Source organism: Cynara cardunculus (assembly GCF_001531365.2).
Source record: "Cynara cardunculus var. scolymus isolate 2C chromosome LG 6, CcrdV1, whole genome shotgun sequence".
NCBI lineage: Eukaryota > Viridiplantae > Streptophyta > Magnoliopsida > Asterales > Asteraceae > Cynara > Cynara cardunculus.
The window spans coordinates 10,407,341-10,423,704 of record NC_037533.1 but is presented as its reverse complement, the minus strand read 5'-3'; the positions used below and the strand labels follow the sequence as shown (position 1 = coordinate 10,423,704).

Below are 16,364 nucleotides of genomic sequence, written 5' to 3'. Positions count from 1 at the left end.
GCTGTTGGGTAAGATATCGGGGTTCAATATTGAAACAGAAGACTCAGTATCAAAAAAGGCGACAACCGAGATAGGTTTGGCATACGTTGTGGTGAGAAGGTGGACCTTGGCTAAAGGAACTGGTTGTGTTTTTTGCACGGGTAAAACATGTGGGACGTGTGGGAGAGGAAGATGGCTTGCTTGGAAAACGGGGAGAGGTTTTATCATAAAAACTTCAATGTCTGGATGATACTCGGTTTCAGATTCTTCATCTGAAGAGTCTAAATAGGCTATTGAACATAATGACCGGTCATTAAGTTCATCATCAAGAGAGTAGAGAGACTCTAGATCAGAGATATCGACAGACTCAATTTGGTTGAGTGTCTGAATCAGCACTTGGGATTTTCTCTTGTCTTTACAGTCTCTTGCAAAGTGCCCCTTCTTGTTGCATATGTAGCACCTATCAATGTTCCGACTCCATTGTGGCTTCCGTTTCAGGAATTTCCATCTTTTGTTCCGACCGTTTTATGARACAAAAGGATTTCTTCTTTCCCCGAACGGTAGTATAACTTTAATTGTTATGTTACATAAACATTGTTATATATTTGTATTTTATTGAATAATAATTTTAAAAATATGGTAATATGAAAATAATTGATATGATTAATAATTAGTAAATAATATTAATGTATAATATATAATTAAAATTAATATTAGTAATATTTAAACTTTATCAAAATTTACCTATAATTAATAGTAATAAATAATAACTAATGTTAATGAGGGTTGTAATTGAAAAAAAATGACAATAAACTATCAAAGCGCTAAACTAACTTACGTGCGTCCAAACATGTATATGAAAATAAGCTAGTTTATTTTTACGAAGCAATGTTTTAATCTAAAACACATGATATAGGCGTTTTTGTGTCTTCTACTTTTTAAAGCAATTAATCTTTAAACATGCATCATGTGTTATGTGTATGCAGTAGCACTAACAAACCACTTATGATCTTGAATCTTGATTGTTATATCTAAGAGACTATACTCTTGATGAATAGTTGTTACATTTTACCAGAAATTAGAATTTGGTAGATTTACATGGTGCCATTTATCTTTTCGGGTAGCATGACGTTTACCAATAATTCATTTTGATGGCCAAGAATGGTATCTGATAAGTTAAGTGGGGGTGGGGACTCTTGCCGATAAATGCTTACCAGTAAACGGCCCTTTAGATGATTAAAACCATTGTTTGCACATGGCTAAGAGCGGCGCAAGGTCTTCCTTTTTTTCAAATATGTTGAATCGTTTAAACAAGCAATTAAATTTTCAAAGCTAATTTGTGTAGTCTATTTGATTATATTAGAGAAATGATGTTTGGGGTAATGTAATACAAGCAACAATTCATTGCAACTGCTAAGCTATAACCAAACAGGTATTTCATTTCCTGTCAACCAAACACATTAAAACATTTCATTCCAATTTCTTCAAAAAAATATTTTGCACATCAAACTCCCCCTAAAATCTTTGTTTCTCATTGGAATTTGAACMTTCAGCACCGTACTAAGTTTCCTTGTTGCGGCTTGTTGACCTCACTAAGTAGCAAGAGTATGTTCATATCGGTAATTAACGTTGTGTAGGATAATTGATGTAGTCCTATTGATTCTATGAATACCTCGGAAAAGCCTTTTAAGCCTTGTTGATTCCATGACTACCTAGTTTTAGGCACAAATTTGAATTCAAAGAACTCATAAATTTGTATGGGAAGGGAAACGTGCATTATTCGTCAACTGATCATCTACGTAGTTCAAAATTAAAAAGCTTGAAAGGGGATGGGCCAAAATAAAATGCCTAAACGAGAAATGAGAAAATTGGCCAAAAGAAACAAACATAACATGCCAATATGATTTTTTGGGCTCGAAATTCTCGTAGGCCCTATTCAGTGCATGTTCCTCGTTCTTAGCTTCATTTTGATATATCGTGACAAAAGTTATATGTGTCTAAACGCAACACCCTCTATTGGCCATCATGGTCTTCCAGGAACATTTTGTCCCCCATGCTTATGCCTGCATCGATAATCATGATATGCATATGTAGCCAAATGTAACGCTCTTTGGTTATCTATTTGTGCAAATTGTCGATTATTTATTCTTGTTATGAGAGCCAATGAAGGTGAAGTAGCAGCCTTTCAAGCCCTAAATTGAGCGAAAGAAGTCTCACACGAAACTAATGTTGCTAATGTTGGCTTCCTTGTTTGTCAAATGTGCAATTGTTGAAGCTTAAATAGTACCAGAATCCAATAATCCGGCATTTAAATTAGATGCTAGTGGAACATCGATACTGGCGGAGACAGGAAAAAAAGCAGGTCATTGTGGATTCCTTTTCCGATGGCAGTAGCTTCATTTGTTTACGATGTGGAGGCCCCGTTAGTAATAATCGAAAAGATGAACGCTATGCTTTTTGGTGTCATGACACCTAATATACCCTCTTCTTCTTTTTTAGAGGAAAAGCTCCAGCCAATATTATAAAAGCAGACGAAAACTACACAAGTTCAGGCAAAACCGCCACAACCAACCAAGCAACAAAACATAAAAACTTGGTAACGACACCAAACCAAGCAACAAGCAACCAAAAGATTTTCTTTATGGCATAATATTCAATGTAATATTCCGTTGTAGTTTTCTACCATCTACTTCATAAACGTCCTCTGCTAGTTTTTATTTATAACTTGTGGGTATCCGGATGCGAAAACCAACTCAAAACAGAACATTGGAAACCCAAAATGTACTAAACTTTTTGTCTAATAATCATAACTTTAGACAAACACCCAAACTGACATCATACTTCATATTAGCAACAAAACAAAAAAAAAAAAATATAACTCAAAACCAAACCAAAATAACTGGTTTTCTGAATATATAAACAAGAATCGAACCAAACCACAACCCTCCTTAAATAACTCTATCTACTAGTGCTAGTGTCCCTCTGGAAATGACTCTTTCCACCTGTGCTAGCGTCCAACCTTTTTATAACTATGGGTGTTTAGATCAGTTGATACCCATCTCGATCAATCCTATGGGGCCCTGAAGTGACCCCCATTAATTTCAAATTTGACGATAGTACTCCTTTCATATGAGAAAGAAACTGGTACTGATAAAAAAATGTTATCAAAAAGTTGATATAATGACTTGTATATATATCATCAATCTCTCAAGTCTAGTCACTAATCTTGTTATAGAAATACAAACAATCCCATGAATAAGCAAGCAAGCCATATGATTTTTATGATGATGCAGCAGCCAGTTGTTTCATTTTGGCTTGCAACACCATTCCTGCCTCATCTGCTATGCTTTTCTTCTTACTTGCCACCTGCGCATAAAGAACCCATGTCAAACTACTAAGTTCCACACATTCTCGGTTTATGACTATTTCGAGAATTGGTGAATGATTTGCACAAAGAAATAAAGTCAATGTCAATGAAACATCTAGTGTCATCTGGTAAAAGAAGCTGATAAGATGGACAACAATGTAAATTATCTACATGGATAGGATTTTTGGAGCTTATTGAAACGCTCACTCAAGTACCTTTAGCTTATAAGCTAGTTTATAGCTTCCCAATAGTGCTCTTCCAAAATGTTCAAAAGATAAGCTAGCTTGTAGTCGCTACAGTAGAAGTAACATGTGTCACCAAGCCCATGAAAAGTTAATCAGAACCTAAAAGTTGGTACATACCAACAAGCATTCACCAAGGAAGATCATTCTTGGGGCTTGTAGTCTTGGAAGCAATTAACAAGGTCCCATTTGGTTTGACGAAATGTTTTTGAGGGATGTGGAATCTTTGGTGTGTTTGGTTTGTAGAATAAAAAATGGAATTGAATTCCATTCTTTATAAAAACAAATTATAAAACTAATTAAATTAACCTTTTATTAATTGATTATTACAAAACAAGTGTTTTAACATATTTTAAAACATTATTACAAACAAATTCTATGAAATCATATAAATCCCATGAAATACCAACTACCCCTATGAGGGTTCTACATCCAATGTTTGTGGGATTCAATTCCAGACTTTCTTTTAAACCGAACGCAGGATTGGAATGGAATCCAGTTCTAAATCCTGCCAATGATGGACCCTAAAAGTTTCTTTTTCTACATCTTTCCTTGCAGGGTGGAGCTCTATATCCTAAACTTTAACCATCAACTAAGAAAGTAACAGAAAAAAGAATATACATATTTTTTTGTGTATCTAGCGCTGCCTATAAGCAGGCATAAATAATTATTGCTAAGAGTGAACGAAGCATTGGAAAAACTAAGTACATGAGAATAGGGTGGTCAAATTTCAGAGAATGTTTGGTTAGAGGTATTAAGCAGTAATTAATGGGAACGAAAACCAAACCCCAATTTATTGCTTCCTCTCCACCTGAGTTTCCCTTATTTGATCGAACAACCCAAAATTCAGTTGACTAATCTCGCTAACATTGAACTTGGGAAAATGAAATGATTGAATAATTGCTGTAAAATTCAGTAACTGTCCATTGTAACAAACAAAGAAAAAATTCATACGTAGCGATCTAACTCATAAATAAGAGTTCATAAGCAAAGACTAGCAGCACAGAGGAAAAAAAATCCAATAGCAGAAAAAAAAATCAAAGCTAGATCTGAGAAGAGAAGAATATCTTAAACTAAAATTGGAGTTATTCTCTCTCAAAATTTACCCTAAAATTACCTCTTCCGTTGATGTTTTTAGAGTGATGTGCGTCGAGTGCTACCCGCAGCTTCTAACATAGTCCTACAACCTTCATGGAAAAGTCCATTTCTTGGGAAAACAAGCCATGTTCAGATTGAATCTTGTTTGGATCAAACTAATTGCAAATTAGTTGACCCAATTTCACATCCTTGACCTATAAATACTAAAGTTTGACCATGTTCAAAACCATATACCATTCTCCACAAATCTCAGGACTCCTTCCTCCTCTCATCTTCTCCCCACTAGTGATTAGAGGCCAAATTGGTCTCTAATCCTCTCCATTTTGGTGAGAGCAAGTGCAAAGTTGAAGCTAACCTTCAACACTTTGATTTGAGGACGAAAGCTATGGAATGGATGTCATCAACTAAAGACCAGGTTGCTGCAATGATACCAATAAAGGGCCAGGAGCTTCAAATCATCTCGAGAGCCAAAGCCCCACAATCATTTCCTTCCAAGTTATTCTGTAATTTTCCCATTTCCACTTTAATTCATTTAGGATTATATTGTAATATGACATGTGTGTTTTCCTTGATGAATATGAGATTATATTTCATATGATTTTGTGATTCTTGCATGAGCAGCACCCCACTATGCCAAACACACACTGGATTGTAAGAATGGTGGGCTTCAATGCTACAGTTTAAACCTATGCTTAACTCATGTTTTAATCGCGCTATCTACTGAGGGTGGGTAATGGGTTGGATTATATGATTAAAGTTGACTACTTGACTTGATAGAAATCCATTGAGATGAGTAGCCTGCAATAAACTATTGTCGAAAGCTTGTAATTGAATTGATACGTAAAGGAATTCACTCCAATGGCATTCAAGAGGCCATGGACTCTCCAGAGCAAAGCTCGTTTACAACTGAATTGAAGAAAAAACAGAATGACCCCAAACAGAAGCTTCGCGAGCACTAAAAAGGCTCCTACTCACAAGATAAAAGGAAAACCAGAAAATACCCCTAAGGACTTACTCAAAACAGAAAATAAGGAATTACACTAATTACCCCTCCTCCTATACGTGAACCGAACCGGAGGTACACCAATACTCCCCCCAAAGATTTCACCTTGTCCTCAAGGTGATTATTAGGAAATTGCTGTAACAAAGCTTGTAAATTCTACCAAGACTCAAATTCAGACATTCCTTTCCATTTCACCAAAACTTCCAACTGTCCCTATTCGCCTCGAGTAATTGGGGGAATATCTAACCGATCCTCCGGCTCTGCTTGAAGAACCAAATCTTTCGTAATCTGAATAGGAATTTATATTGTAGAAGCATAATTGCCCAAAGCTTGCTTTAATTGCGACACATGAAAAACAGGATGTATCTTCACTCCCACCGGTACCTCCAGTTTATAAGCTACTTTTCCAATTTGCTCCAAGATCTTATAGGGACCACAAAATCTGGCTAACAACTTTGGTTGATTTCCATGTACTAAAGATTTCAACCGATAAGGACGTAATTTTAAGAGCACCCAATCTCCACCTGCAAAGACCACACTTTTCTTTTTAAGTCAGCCTGTTGCTTCATCTTACATTGAGCCTTCAACAGATGCATTCTGACCTCATCCCAAATTTCATCTCTGCTCATTAATTCCTGTTCAACAGACTGCAAATTTGAGGAAGCCGATTTATAACGTATCAACGGTGGAGGATCTCTCCCATAAAGGACACAGAAAGGAGAACACTTAAGTGAGGAATGAAATGAAGTATTATAAGACAACGCAGCCCAAGACAACCATTTACTCCACTGCCTCGGTCTGTCCTAAACTCAACATCTCAAATACTGTTCTAAGCATTTGTTCACAGCTTCCGTCTGTCCATCCATTTGTGGGTGATATGCAGTACTAAACCTGAGTTTAGAACCTGTAGCTTAATATCTCTTCCCAAAACGCACTTTATAAAATCTTATCTCTATCGTAAACTATGGTTTGAGGCACTCCATGTAGCCGTATTATTTCTTTTGCAAAAACTTCAGCAACCGATTGAGCATTATATGGATGTTTCAATCCAAAAAAGTGGGCATACTTACTAAAACGATCTACAACCACCATAATAGTGCTCCTACCATCAGACCTTGGTAAGCCTTCATTAAAATCCACTGATATTTCCTCCCAAACTGTAGAGGGCAGTGATAAAGGTTGTAACAGACCCGCTGGAGTGCCACTTAAAGTCTTATTCCGTTGACAAACTTCACAACTTCTCACCAAGTCGTTTATATCTTTCCTCATGCCCACCCAGAAAATCTCCGTAGCTATGCGCTTATAAGAACGATCCGCCTCGGTATGACCTCCAGTCGGAGATCCGTGAAACTCCTCAAACAATAAAGGAATGAACTTGGATGTCCGGGGTATTACCAACCTACCCTTATACAACAGTAAACCCTGTTGTAATTCAAATCCTTTATGGGTCATAGTGTCTTGCAACAAATTAGCCTTTAACTTCACAAGAAATTCATCTTCCTCAATTTCACGTTTCAAATCATCCCATTGTCTCCACTGTGGCTCCCCCAAACTTGAACATTCCAAATCATCTTTCTTCCGAGATAGAGCATCCGCTGCCCGGTTAACACATCCTGGTTTGTAAACAATCGAAAAGTCGTATCCCAACAACTTACTCATCCATCTTTGATATTCTGGTTCAACCACCCTTTGTTCCAACAGGAATCGAAGACTACGCTGGTCATTAGGGACTGTAAAATGCCTTCCCAACAGATACAGCCTCCATTTACATACAGCAAAAACTACAGCTATCAATTCTTTTTCGTACACAGATTTCTGTTTTGCTCTCAATCCCAACGATTGACTGAAATAGGCTATGGGCTGCTCGTTTTGCATCAAAACAGCGCCCAACCCGTACCCTGAAGCGTCCGTCTCGATGACATTCCGCTGAAAAATCAGGAAGTTTGAAAACAGGTGTTGTTGATAAGAACTTCTTCAATTCCTCAAAGGCTAATTGGGCCGCTTCTGTACAAAGAAACTGGTTCTTCTTGAGTAAATCTGTGAGGGGAGCTGCCACCATTCCATACCCTTTAATGAACTTCCGGTAATAACCGGACAGTCCCAAAAATCCTCGTAACTCGGTAACTGTAGTCGGAACTTTCCATTCTACGATAGCCTTTATCTTAGACTCGTCTACCTCAACACCCTCACCCGATATAACATGCCCAAATAACCGAGTTTATCATGGCCGAATTCACACTTTTTCTTATTAGCGTAAAGCTGTTGTAGGGCCAAAATGTTAAGAACAGTCTTCAAATGTACTAAATCTTCCTCCAAAGACTTGTTGTATACCAATATGTCATCGAAAAATATCAATACAAACTTTCGTAAATAACGACCAAAAATTTCATTCATTAAACCTAAAAATGTCGCCGGCGCATTGACCAATCCAAAGGGCATTACGAGAAACTCCTAATGTCCATGGTGAGTACGAAAAGCCGTTTTCTGCACATCTTTCTTGTTCATTCTAATCTGGTGATAACCGACTTCAATCCAACTTTGAGAACACTCGGGCATCATGTAATTCATCCAGCAGCTCGTCGATGACTGGAATAGGAAACTTATCTACCACCATTGACTTATTTAGGGCTCTATAGTTTATATAAAACCTCCAACTCCCATCTTTTTTCTTTACTAGTAATACAGGACTTGAGAATGGACTTGCACTCGGCCGAATCACTCCTGTTTCCAACATTTCTTTAACTAGCTTTTCAATCTCATCTTTTTGATAATGCAGGTACCTATACGGCCTCACATTCACTGGTTCGGTTCCATCTTTCAACACAATGCTATGCTCTTTTCCTCTAACAGGAGGCAATCCATGTGGCATATTGAAAACCCGTTCAAACTCCTGTAATAAAGATTCCAGCCCCAATTCATTTCTTCCCATTCTTCATTCTCTATTTCACATGAACCCAATTCGACTAAAATTCCATGTCCCTCCTGTTGGATTTCCCTTCCCATGGTTTTCAGCGACACTTTAGTTCTTCCAAGTGATGGAGCACCTTTAATTGCCACCGATTTTCCCCCGACTGTGAATTTCATTACCTGTTGTTTCCAATTAATGTAAGTGGCTCCCAACGTTTCCAACCACTGTATACCTAGAATCACATCACTGTTGCCCAATTGTATAGGCAAAAAATCCTCCACGATTTCTAAATTTTGGATTGACAGCGTTATAGTACAACAAATGCCCTCTCCTTTCACCGTATTGCCCGTACCCATAGTAATCGTATACTCTTTCGTTTTCTTCACTTCCAAATTCAACTTATTAACCACCTCTTTCAAAATAAAATTGTGTCGTGCCGCTGTCTATGAGTACTACCACCTTCTGATCTCCAATAATTCCTTCCATTTTCATCGTCTTCGGGTTAGTAATCCCAACGACTGAATTCAAATGAACATCGAATTTTTGTCCTACATCGACCACATTAGCCGAACTCAATAATTTTTCCTCTTCCGAATCAGTTTCTTCCACACTTCCTCCTGGATCAGAATCACATTCAATTCTTTTTTCTTATATTTGTGGCCCGGTGAATACTTTTCGTCACAATCGCCTTTGCGGAACCTCCTGATCCGATAATCTCCTAAACTCCAATCCAGAACTTACTTCTGAGACCGAGGATGAGACGGAATTCAATCCGGTGCTCTTAGCTTCGAATACAGAACTTGAATTCTTCTTTCCTATATACATTGACCTCTCCCTGCTGATCATTTTATTTTTTACTTCAATTTTGGAAGCAGTCTCCATCGCCTCACTTAATGAAACAGGATTCAATAGGCATAGTTGGGACTTAATCGAATTTTCCAATCCATTTATGAATTGGCTGAGAAATACCTCTTCCGGTATCCCATCCAGAGGAGCAGCGAATTCCACAAACTTTCTTCTATAATCATCAATCCCTCCTGTTTCACCGCCAAAAACTGTTCATATAACGATCCCAAAGCTAGCGATCTAAATTGACGAAGAATTAGTCGTTTCAAATCTTCCCAACGCGCAATCGGATGACGTTTGTTCTCCCGTTGAAACCATTTCAGCGCATCACCTTCAAATGTTGTAAATGAAACGTCAATTTGTTCTTCATGACTTAATCGGTTCAACGAGAAATACCTTTCGGCTCTCAGGATCCATCCATCCGGATTTGTACCATCAAACACTGGAATTTCTAACCTCCTTTCTTTTACTGCCAGAAAACGATTAGGATCGTGTTTATCACCATTTCTTTTACCACTTCCTCCAAAACCGACCGCATCTCCATCAGATGACGCAGACGAATTCATCTTACTAACGAATTATGCCTGTTGTTTCCCGATCCTCTCCATCTGCTCCAGAATCGTTTGCATTCCTTTTTCTATTGATCCCACGCTACTCTCCAGATCGTCAACTCTTGTTGCTACACTCCTCATCGCCATCCTTGGATCGTGACTGCTTTGATACCAATTTGCTATAAACTATTGTCGGAAGCTTGTAATTGAATTGATACGTAAAGGAATTCACTACAATGGCATTCGAGAGGCCATGGACTCTCCAGAGCAAAGCTCGTTACAACTGAATTGAAGAAAAAACAGAATGACCCCAAACAGAAGTTCCCGTGCACTAAAAAGGCTCCTACTCACAAGATAAAGGAAAACCTGAAAATACCCCCAAGGACTTATTCAACACAGAATATAAGGAATTACACTAATTACCCCTCTTCCTATACGTAAACCGAACCGAAGGTACACCATAGTGTAGACATGATTTCTCCATGTCTGGTTGATTTCTCATTATTTCCTTCCATTTTCATTGTTCATTTACCTATTGCATTTTAATTATAGTCTAGTTTTAGTTAATATCCCCAGTCACTCGATTGTCTTTCCCATCATATGATTATGTGATGTATCTTATGATGTCATTACCTCATTGTGAATAGTGTGAGCTGCTCATAAGTTCGTTGGTTTTTGTTTTGTTTGGCGTTTTGCTGCATTTAGAGTGCATAGGCATTTATTGCATTTACTCATGAAGTAGAACTGTGTGTAGCGTAGCCATCCATATTTGTAACGGCATAAAGTTATAAACATAAGCAAGGATGAAAGCACTCATGGTCATGGAGACTTCAATGGATTTCCATCACAAGGAACACATAAGTTTTCCAAGTACTATGAGTGTCATCAAGTAGTCATATAAGTACTGCAGAAATAGAAGAAACAAATAAAGATATATATGTTTCTTATACAAACAAAATCATTCACTATAACTTTCTAACCATCAACTTATAGTTTTTTAGCAACGACATTAAAGTACGTTAGGATTAGAGATAGAGGCCATTTACAATCGTTATTTGGCAACCCAACTACACGTAAAATGGTTAGAGTCATTGCCCTTGTACGCTTTAGTGTTTTTTATGCATTAGAAGTAAAATCATCAATTTGCAAGATAATGTGCATGTACAATGGTTAGAAAACTCAATTCACTCTTTTACAATATTACACAAAAATGTTTTTATAGAAGTACGTGAACAGGTTATATTTCTAGTCCAGTGTCACTGGATATACTCCAATAATGTAAACAGAATGAGGGAACAGTGCCGCCTATTAGATAAGTTTCAAGAAACACATAATAGACAAAAAAATGCAAAGCTTAGCATAGGAAAGTATACATAAGCCATCAACTGAAACACATATAAGCTAATGGCTTATAGTCTATGGACTAAAACTAGGAACATAACGTATAGTCTAACAAATGCTTAAAGTGGTATCGACGCGGATTTGGTAACTTATATACAAAAGATTAGGTCCAGTTTGGTTTGTAGGATTGGAATGAATTTAGAGGGATTTGGAATTGAATTCCAAACCAATCCCATGTTTGGTTTGGAAGATTTCATGGATTTGAAATCCCACAATCACAAGATTTTGAAATCCCATAGGGATGGTTTGTATTTCATGGGATTTTGTTGGATTTGTATAGAATAATGTTTTAAAATGTTTAAAACATTTGTTTTGTAATAATCAGTTAATAAAAAAGAAACTTAATAATTTTTATAATCATTTATAATTATTTATAATTTGTTTTTGTAAATTATTTATAAATAATGGAATTCAATTCCATTCCAAATCCTACAAACCAAACGCACCAAAAATTTCAAACCCCCCAATTCCAAATCCTTATACAAAATCCAAATCCCTCAAAACCATTCCATCAAACCAAACGCCCCTTAGTAGTTTTTAGTTCCAATGGCAACACGAAACTTACACCTCTAAGAAATCACATAATTCCCAACTCCAGCTTCATGAAAGAAAGAACAAAAATGTTTTCTAACTTTTGCATAAGTTGGTCAAAAGGTTAGCATGCAAGTGCTTGTTAATTTATACAGATTGCACCTGTTCTTTATTATTCATTTTAGATTTTCCTTAGGTAGCACTTTTATCCTTGTTTGAGGATACAATATTATTCCAGGTCGTCCCTATTTGTTCCTTCTCAATCATGCTATTTTGGTTTATATCCTTTTTTCCTATTTTTATCTACTTAACTCTTGGTCGGCGTTTATTCTATATATGCAGAGATCTTCATTCATATTGTTGATGTTCTCTTGTTTCTTTTAATTTTTGTTTTGCAAGCCCGGGGTCTTCAGGGGAACATGCCTACCCCCTCCCTCCCCCCCCCCCCCCAAAGACCCTACCTCTGCATGGTATTTACTCAGCTTGTTTGGTTTGATTTTTCTTGTTCTAACAATATACACACACTTAAAAAGGTTCATCTAGAGTACACAATAAGACACATTATACAAATGTAGTTCATTGTAGCTTCCATGTATGTCGATACATGAAGAAAACCGAAACCAAGAGTGTTGATCCAAACTAAATTCACTTACAAAATCCAAAGGATTAAGTCAGTTTCCAATCTATTTGCAAATGATGAAGAGTTTTCAATCTAGCTACAATCCTACAAAGGTTGATCATTTTGACCTCATTATATGCTTCTTTCCTCATTTATTCCAAACTTGAAGCAGAAAAATTTCATATCTTCTAGAGTATCCATGATGTTATAGGTAAGACATCGGCATGTGCTACAAGCGTTGAAGTAAAAGAACAAGAGCATAACTTATTAGTCATTCCATCAATTTTATGGGTGTAAATGAAAATATGTGGTATATAGCTACATCTAATTCCTAGGCCATGGATGATGAGAAGTAAAAGATCGTGCTTATCATTGAATACTATGAAATGGAACATGGATAAGATCATAAGAAGCATTATATTTGACTAAGTACTTACATTTAAACAAAGAAAGTAGTTAAAGTTGTTGCGAGTTAGCTAACTACTTTAAATAGCCTAATAGCAACTCAATAGGTGCCTACATGCTATAAGAAAACACACTATTAAAATACGAGAAATTTTAAAAGAAAACATACCTCTAAAAGTTGGTCATAGTTTGATTTCAGCAGGTTGATTTTACGTTCATAATAATTCTTCCCTTCTTCCATTGTTTTCTATGACACAGATATACAGAGAGAGAGAGAGAGAGAGAGAGAGAGAGAGAAAGAGAGAGAGGAGATGTTAGGTTGAAGAATTGGGAAATTAGGTATGTAATACGAAATATGTTGTCTTCTAAGGCCTTTCTACAAATACGATTCAGTTAAAACGACTAGAGAAACCCCATGCTTAAAGAAGGTCTTCCACTACTTTCTTGCAAAAAAACCATCATTAACTAAGCTAAAACTTGAAGAGTCAAGTAGATCATTGGTAATATCAAGTAACATGGCCTTCATATCATGTGTGAAATCTATGTAATACTACTTAATATTGCATGTTTAAAGATGAGTTACACTTTGATTTTGAGATCAACTAGACTAATTCTAATCTTCATAATTCTTATGAACTTCGTTACAACCTTGCTTTGGAGAGGATCTCGATAAAAATCTCTACAAAATAATTATTTGTATACCTATTAACATAAGGGAGGGAAAATATTAATATGGAGGTTATTTCCATCAAAGTTGACCAAGTTGGATGAGTCAAAAAATTGTTTTTGAAGAATAAGATGTTTACAATACCCAAAGTACCATAACAAAATAAAGAGTAAAGTACATGGCTTACTACTAGACTATTTGACAAGTAACCTTTTTGCATTCATGTGTGGAAATCCCGTTAGTAGAGCAAATTTTTCGGTCACAAAAACTATCCAGCTTCATGTATTTGTTCAAAGAAGTGTTAAGTTGATCATCCTGCTTAGCACATGACCATTTTGGAAGGGGTAAAAATGCAGATTTCACACATATTTCTAATCTTCATCTTCACCTTCTTCTTGCTTCAACTTCAAATAATAATCACATAATTGGTTCTGAATCGTCATTGGTTTTTATATTTGTGCCGAAAGAAGTACCCATATTCTTCATGGTCTGTAAAAACAAACCTTAACCCACAAAATAACTTATGATATTGAAGAGCATTAACCAATGATAGTCTAAATCACACATCATTGTTAGATCAACGATGGAGGTAGGGTAAGGAACAAGAAAGGAATGTGTAATCAATACTTCAAAACAAATTTGTTGACTTGTATAGAAAAAGTACCAATAAAAATGTTTTAAATGGTATCACCGGTTTTTTTTTTTTTTTGCTTTTTATACAGAATGCAGAGGAAACTACTTCTATGGATCATTTGCTTTCATGGAAATCCAACTTATTTATGGGTTTTGATTTTTATACTAAATTGATTTTCTAGATTTGCTAAAAGGATCTTTGTTCATGTGTTATTTGTATTTTCACTTCAACCAAGTTGAAGAGTTTTCGTGATTTAGTACATATATATTTTTGTGTAAAACGACATTGTGAGTTGATTTGCAAAAGTCTAAAGTTTTGGGTTTTCTAGGTTTTACAGTGTTTTTGTTTTTGGATTTTGAAATGTTTTCAATTTTGATTTTGTTTTCTTTGTATTTGTTGGCTCGTAAAAAATTTAAAAAGAGGATGAGCATAAACTGTAAGCATCTTTTGAGCTATAATTAAGAAGAATGAACAAATTTTGTATCCTCGTGTTTATTTATATTCGACTAAAAAATTCTGAAACTGAAGAAAGTCTAAGAAGAGAGGAAAGAAAAGAATGTTAGAATTTTCCCCTTTAAAAGTTAACCATGTGCGTAGCAATGACCACCATTACTGTGGATTTAAACGGAACCGATAAGTTTGCTTCTTTCTATGCCCAAAACATTTGTCTTGTGGCTGAAAGGATTTCCCAAGATATATGACAAAAATGATACTTGTCAAATAGTCTTATCGAATACTTTGCAAATAAATGAATGGCCAACAGTTATAATGTTTAAACTTCACACGGGACTCAACCAAAAAGAGTGTCAAACAAGTTCGAAGACTCTTCAGGTTTGTGAATATCGGAAAAGTTGTTCTTTATAGCCTGAATATGCTCCAACACAAATAAGTAACTTGTGTCTGTTGCTAAAAGAATGACCCATCTTAAAACTACAAGCATAGGCTAATAAAATGGGATCCCTTTCTTCTCAACTCATCCTTCCTCCTCCTAACTCACAATCAGGGTGAAAATCTTTCCAAAAGAAAACATCAAAATCTAGGTTTTACAACAGATGCTACGAATGAAAATCTGAGGGAGTTTATATTTGCAATATCAAACCAAAAAACTAGTATCGGGCTTCACCTCAGAAATCAAGCCATGCTTTTCTTGTAATAATGGAGCAGTAAAAGCAAGCAATTAAAAGCCAAATAGAAAATAAGCGTACGGACCTCAATGAAGTAACCAGTACCAACGTCAACAAGAACTTTTTCAGCATCATCGAGGGTGCCAGGAACATAGAGCGAAGCCGTTAATGGAACTAACATTTTCTTTCCTGTAACATGGCGTAGGAAATTATGAATTGAATCAACAAAGCATCATAAACACATACGTATAGATATGAAATAATTAAGACCTTGAGGTCGGAGAGAGAGATCTTGAAGGGCTGTGGAAGCGAGATCGAGACGAGTGGTGGCAGTACGGATGTTATTGAGGCTGTCTTGAAGAAGATTGACTTCTAGATCGGTTTGTTCCTTTATTGCTTTCAGTTGTTCGACGCTCATCTTCTCCATCTCCGGGATCCTCCCGGCCATTGTCCCTCCTCTCGTCGACGCCATTATTCCGCCGTTAATAATTTGTCCAAAACCCTTTCTCTACCTCACTACCAGTGATATGAAAGGACATTTGCAAAATCACCTATTTTGTTATAGATTAAACGGAATAGAATAACAATATAACACAAAGAACTTTTTTATTAATTCTGTATTTTTATATATAGAAGAGTTACAAATAGATAGTTACGAGATATTTTAGTTGTAATTTGACTGTAATGTATTTGTCTCTAATTTTATCATCATATCTTTTAGATGATGACACATTTATCTTATAATACTCCTTCTTGTGTCGAGTCAAATGAGTGATGATGCACAACTATTGTCTCGTTAAAACCATACGTCAAAATAAAAACCCAATGAGAAAAAATAAAATGGGACCAATGAAAGAGCACAATGTACYAGTTTTTTTACGATACATAGACTTTTACTTTAGTCTAATATTCTCTTACATTGGTACATTAATCATGAGAGTTAAGAAAACAGAATGATATATAAACTATTGTCTCACTAAAACCTTACA

At 36.1% G+C, this 16,364-nt stretch overlaps 1 protein-coding gene across 1 annotated transcript; it reads right to left on the bottom strand.

The window, feature by feature from the left end:
• Window positions 1-2,870: 2,870 nt before the first annotated feature.
• LOC112514616 (probable prefoldin subunit 5) lies at window positions 2,871-15,938 on the bottom strand. The gene is made up of 4 exons (XM_025121186.1): window positions 15,646-15,938; window positions 15,461-15,564; window positions 13,120-13,197; window positions 2,871-3,345 (listed from the first exon to the last, which is right to left on the bottom strand). The coding sequence occupies exons 1-4, from the start codon at window positions 15,845-15,847 to the stop codon at window positions 3,259-3,261; spliced, it is 471 nt and encodes a 156-aa protein (XP_024976954.1). The 5' UTR covers window positions 15,848-15,938; the 3' UTR covers window positions 2,871-3,258.
• Window positions 15,939-16,364: the final 426 nt, after the last annotated feature.

Coding starts and splice junctions, on each gene's coding strand:
- LOC112514616 (XM_025121186.1), bottom strand. CDS start 15,847: ATGGCGTCGACGAGAGGAGGGACAATGGCCGGGAGGATCCCGGAGATG. Junction 15,565..15,645: donor TCTCTCTCTCCGACCTCAAG/GTCTTAATTATT, acceptor GCCATGTTACAG/GAAAGAAAATGTTAGTTCCA. Junction 3,346..13,119: donor ACTATGACCAACTTTTAGAG/GTATGTTTTCTT, acceptor CTTTATGCGCAG/GTGGCAAGTAAGAAGAAAAG.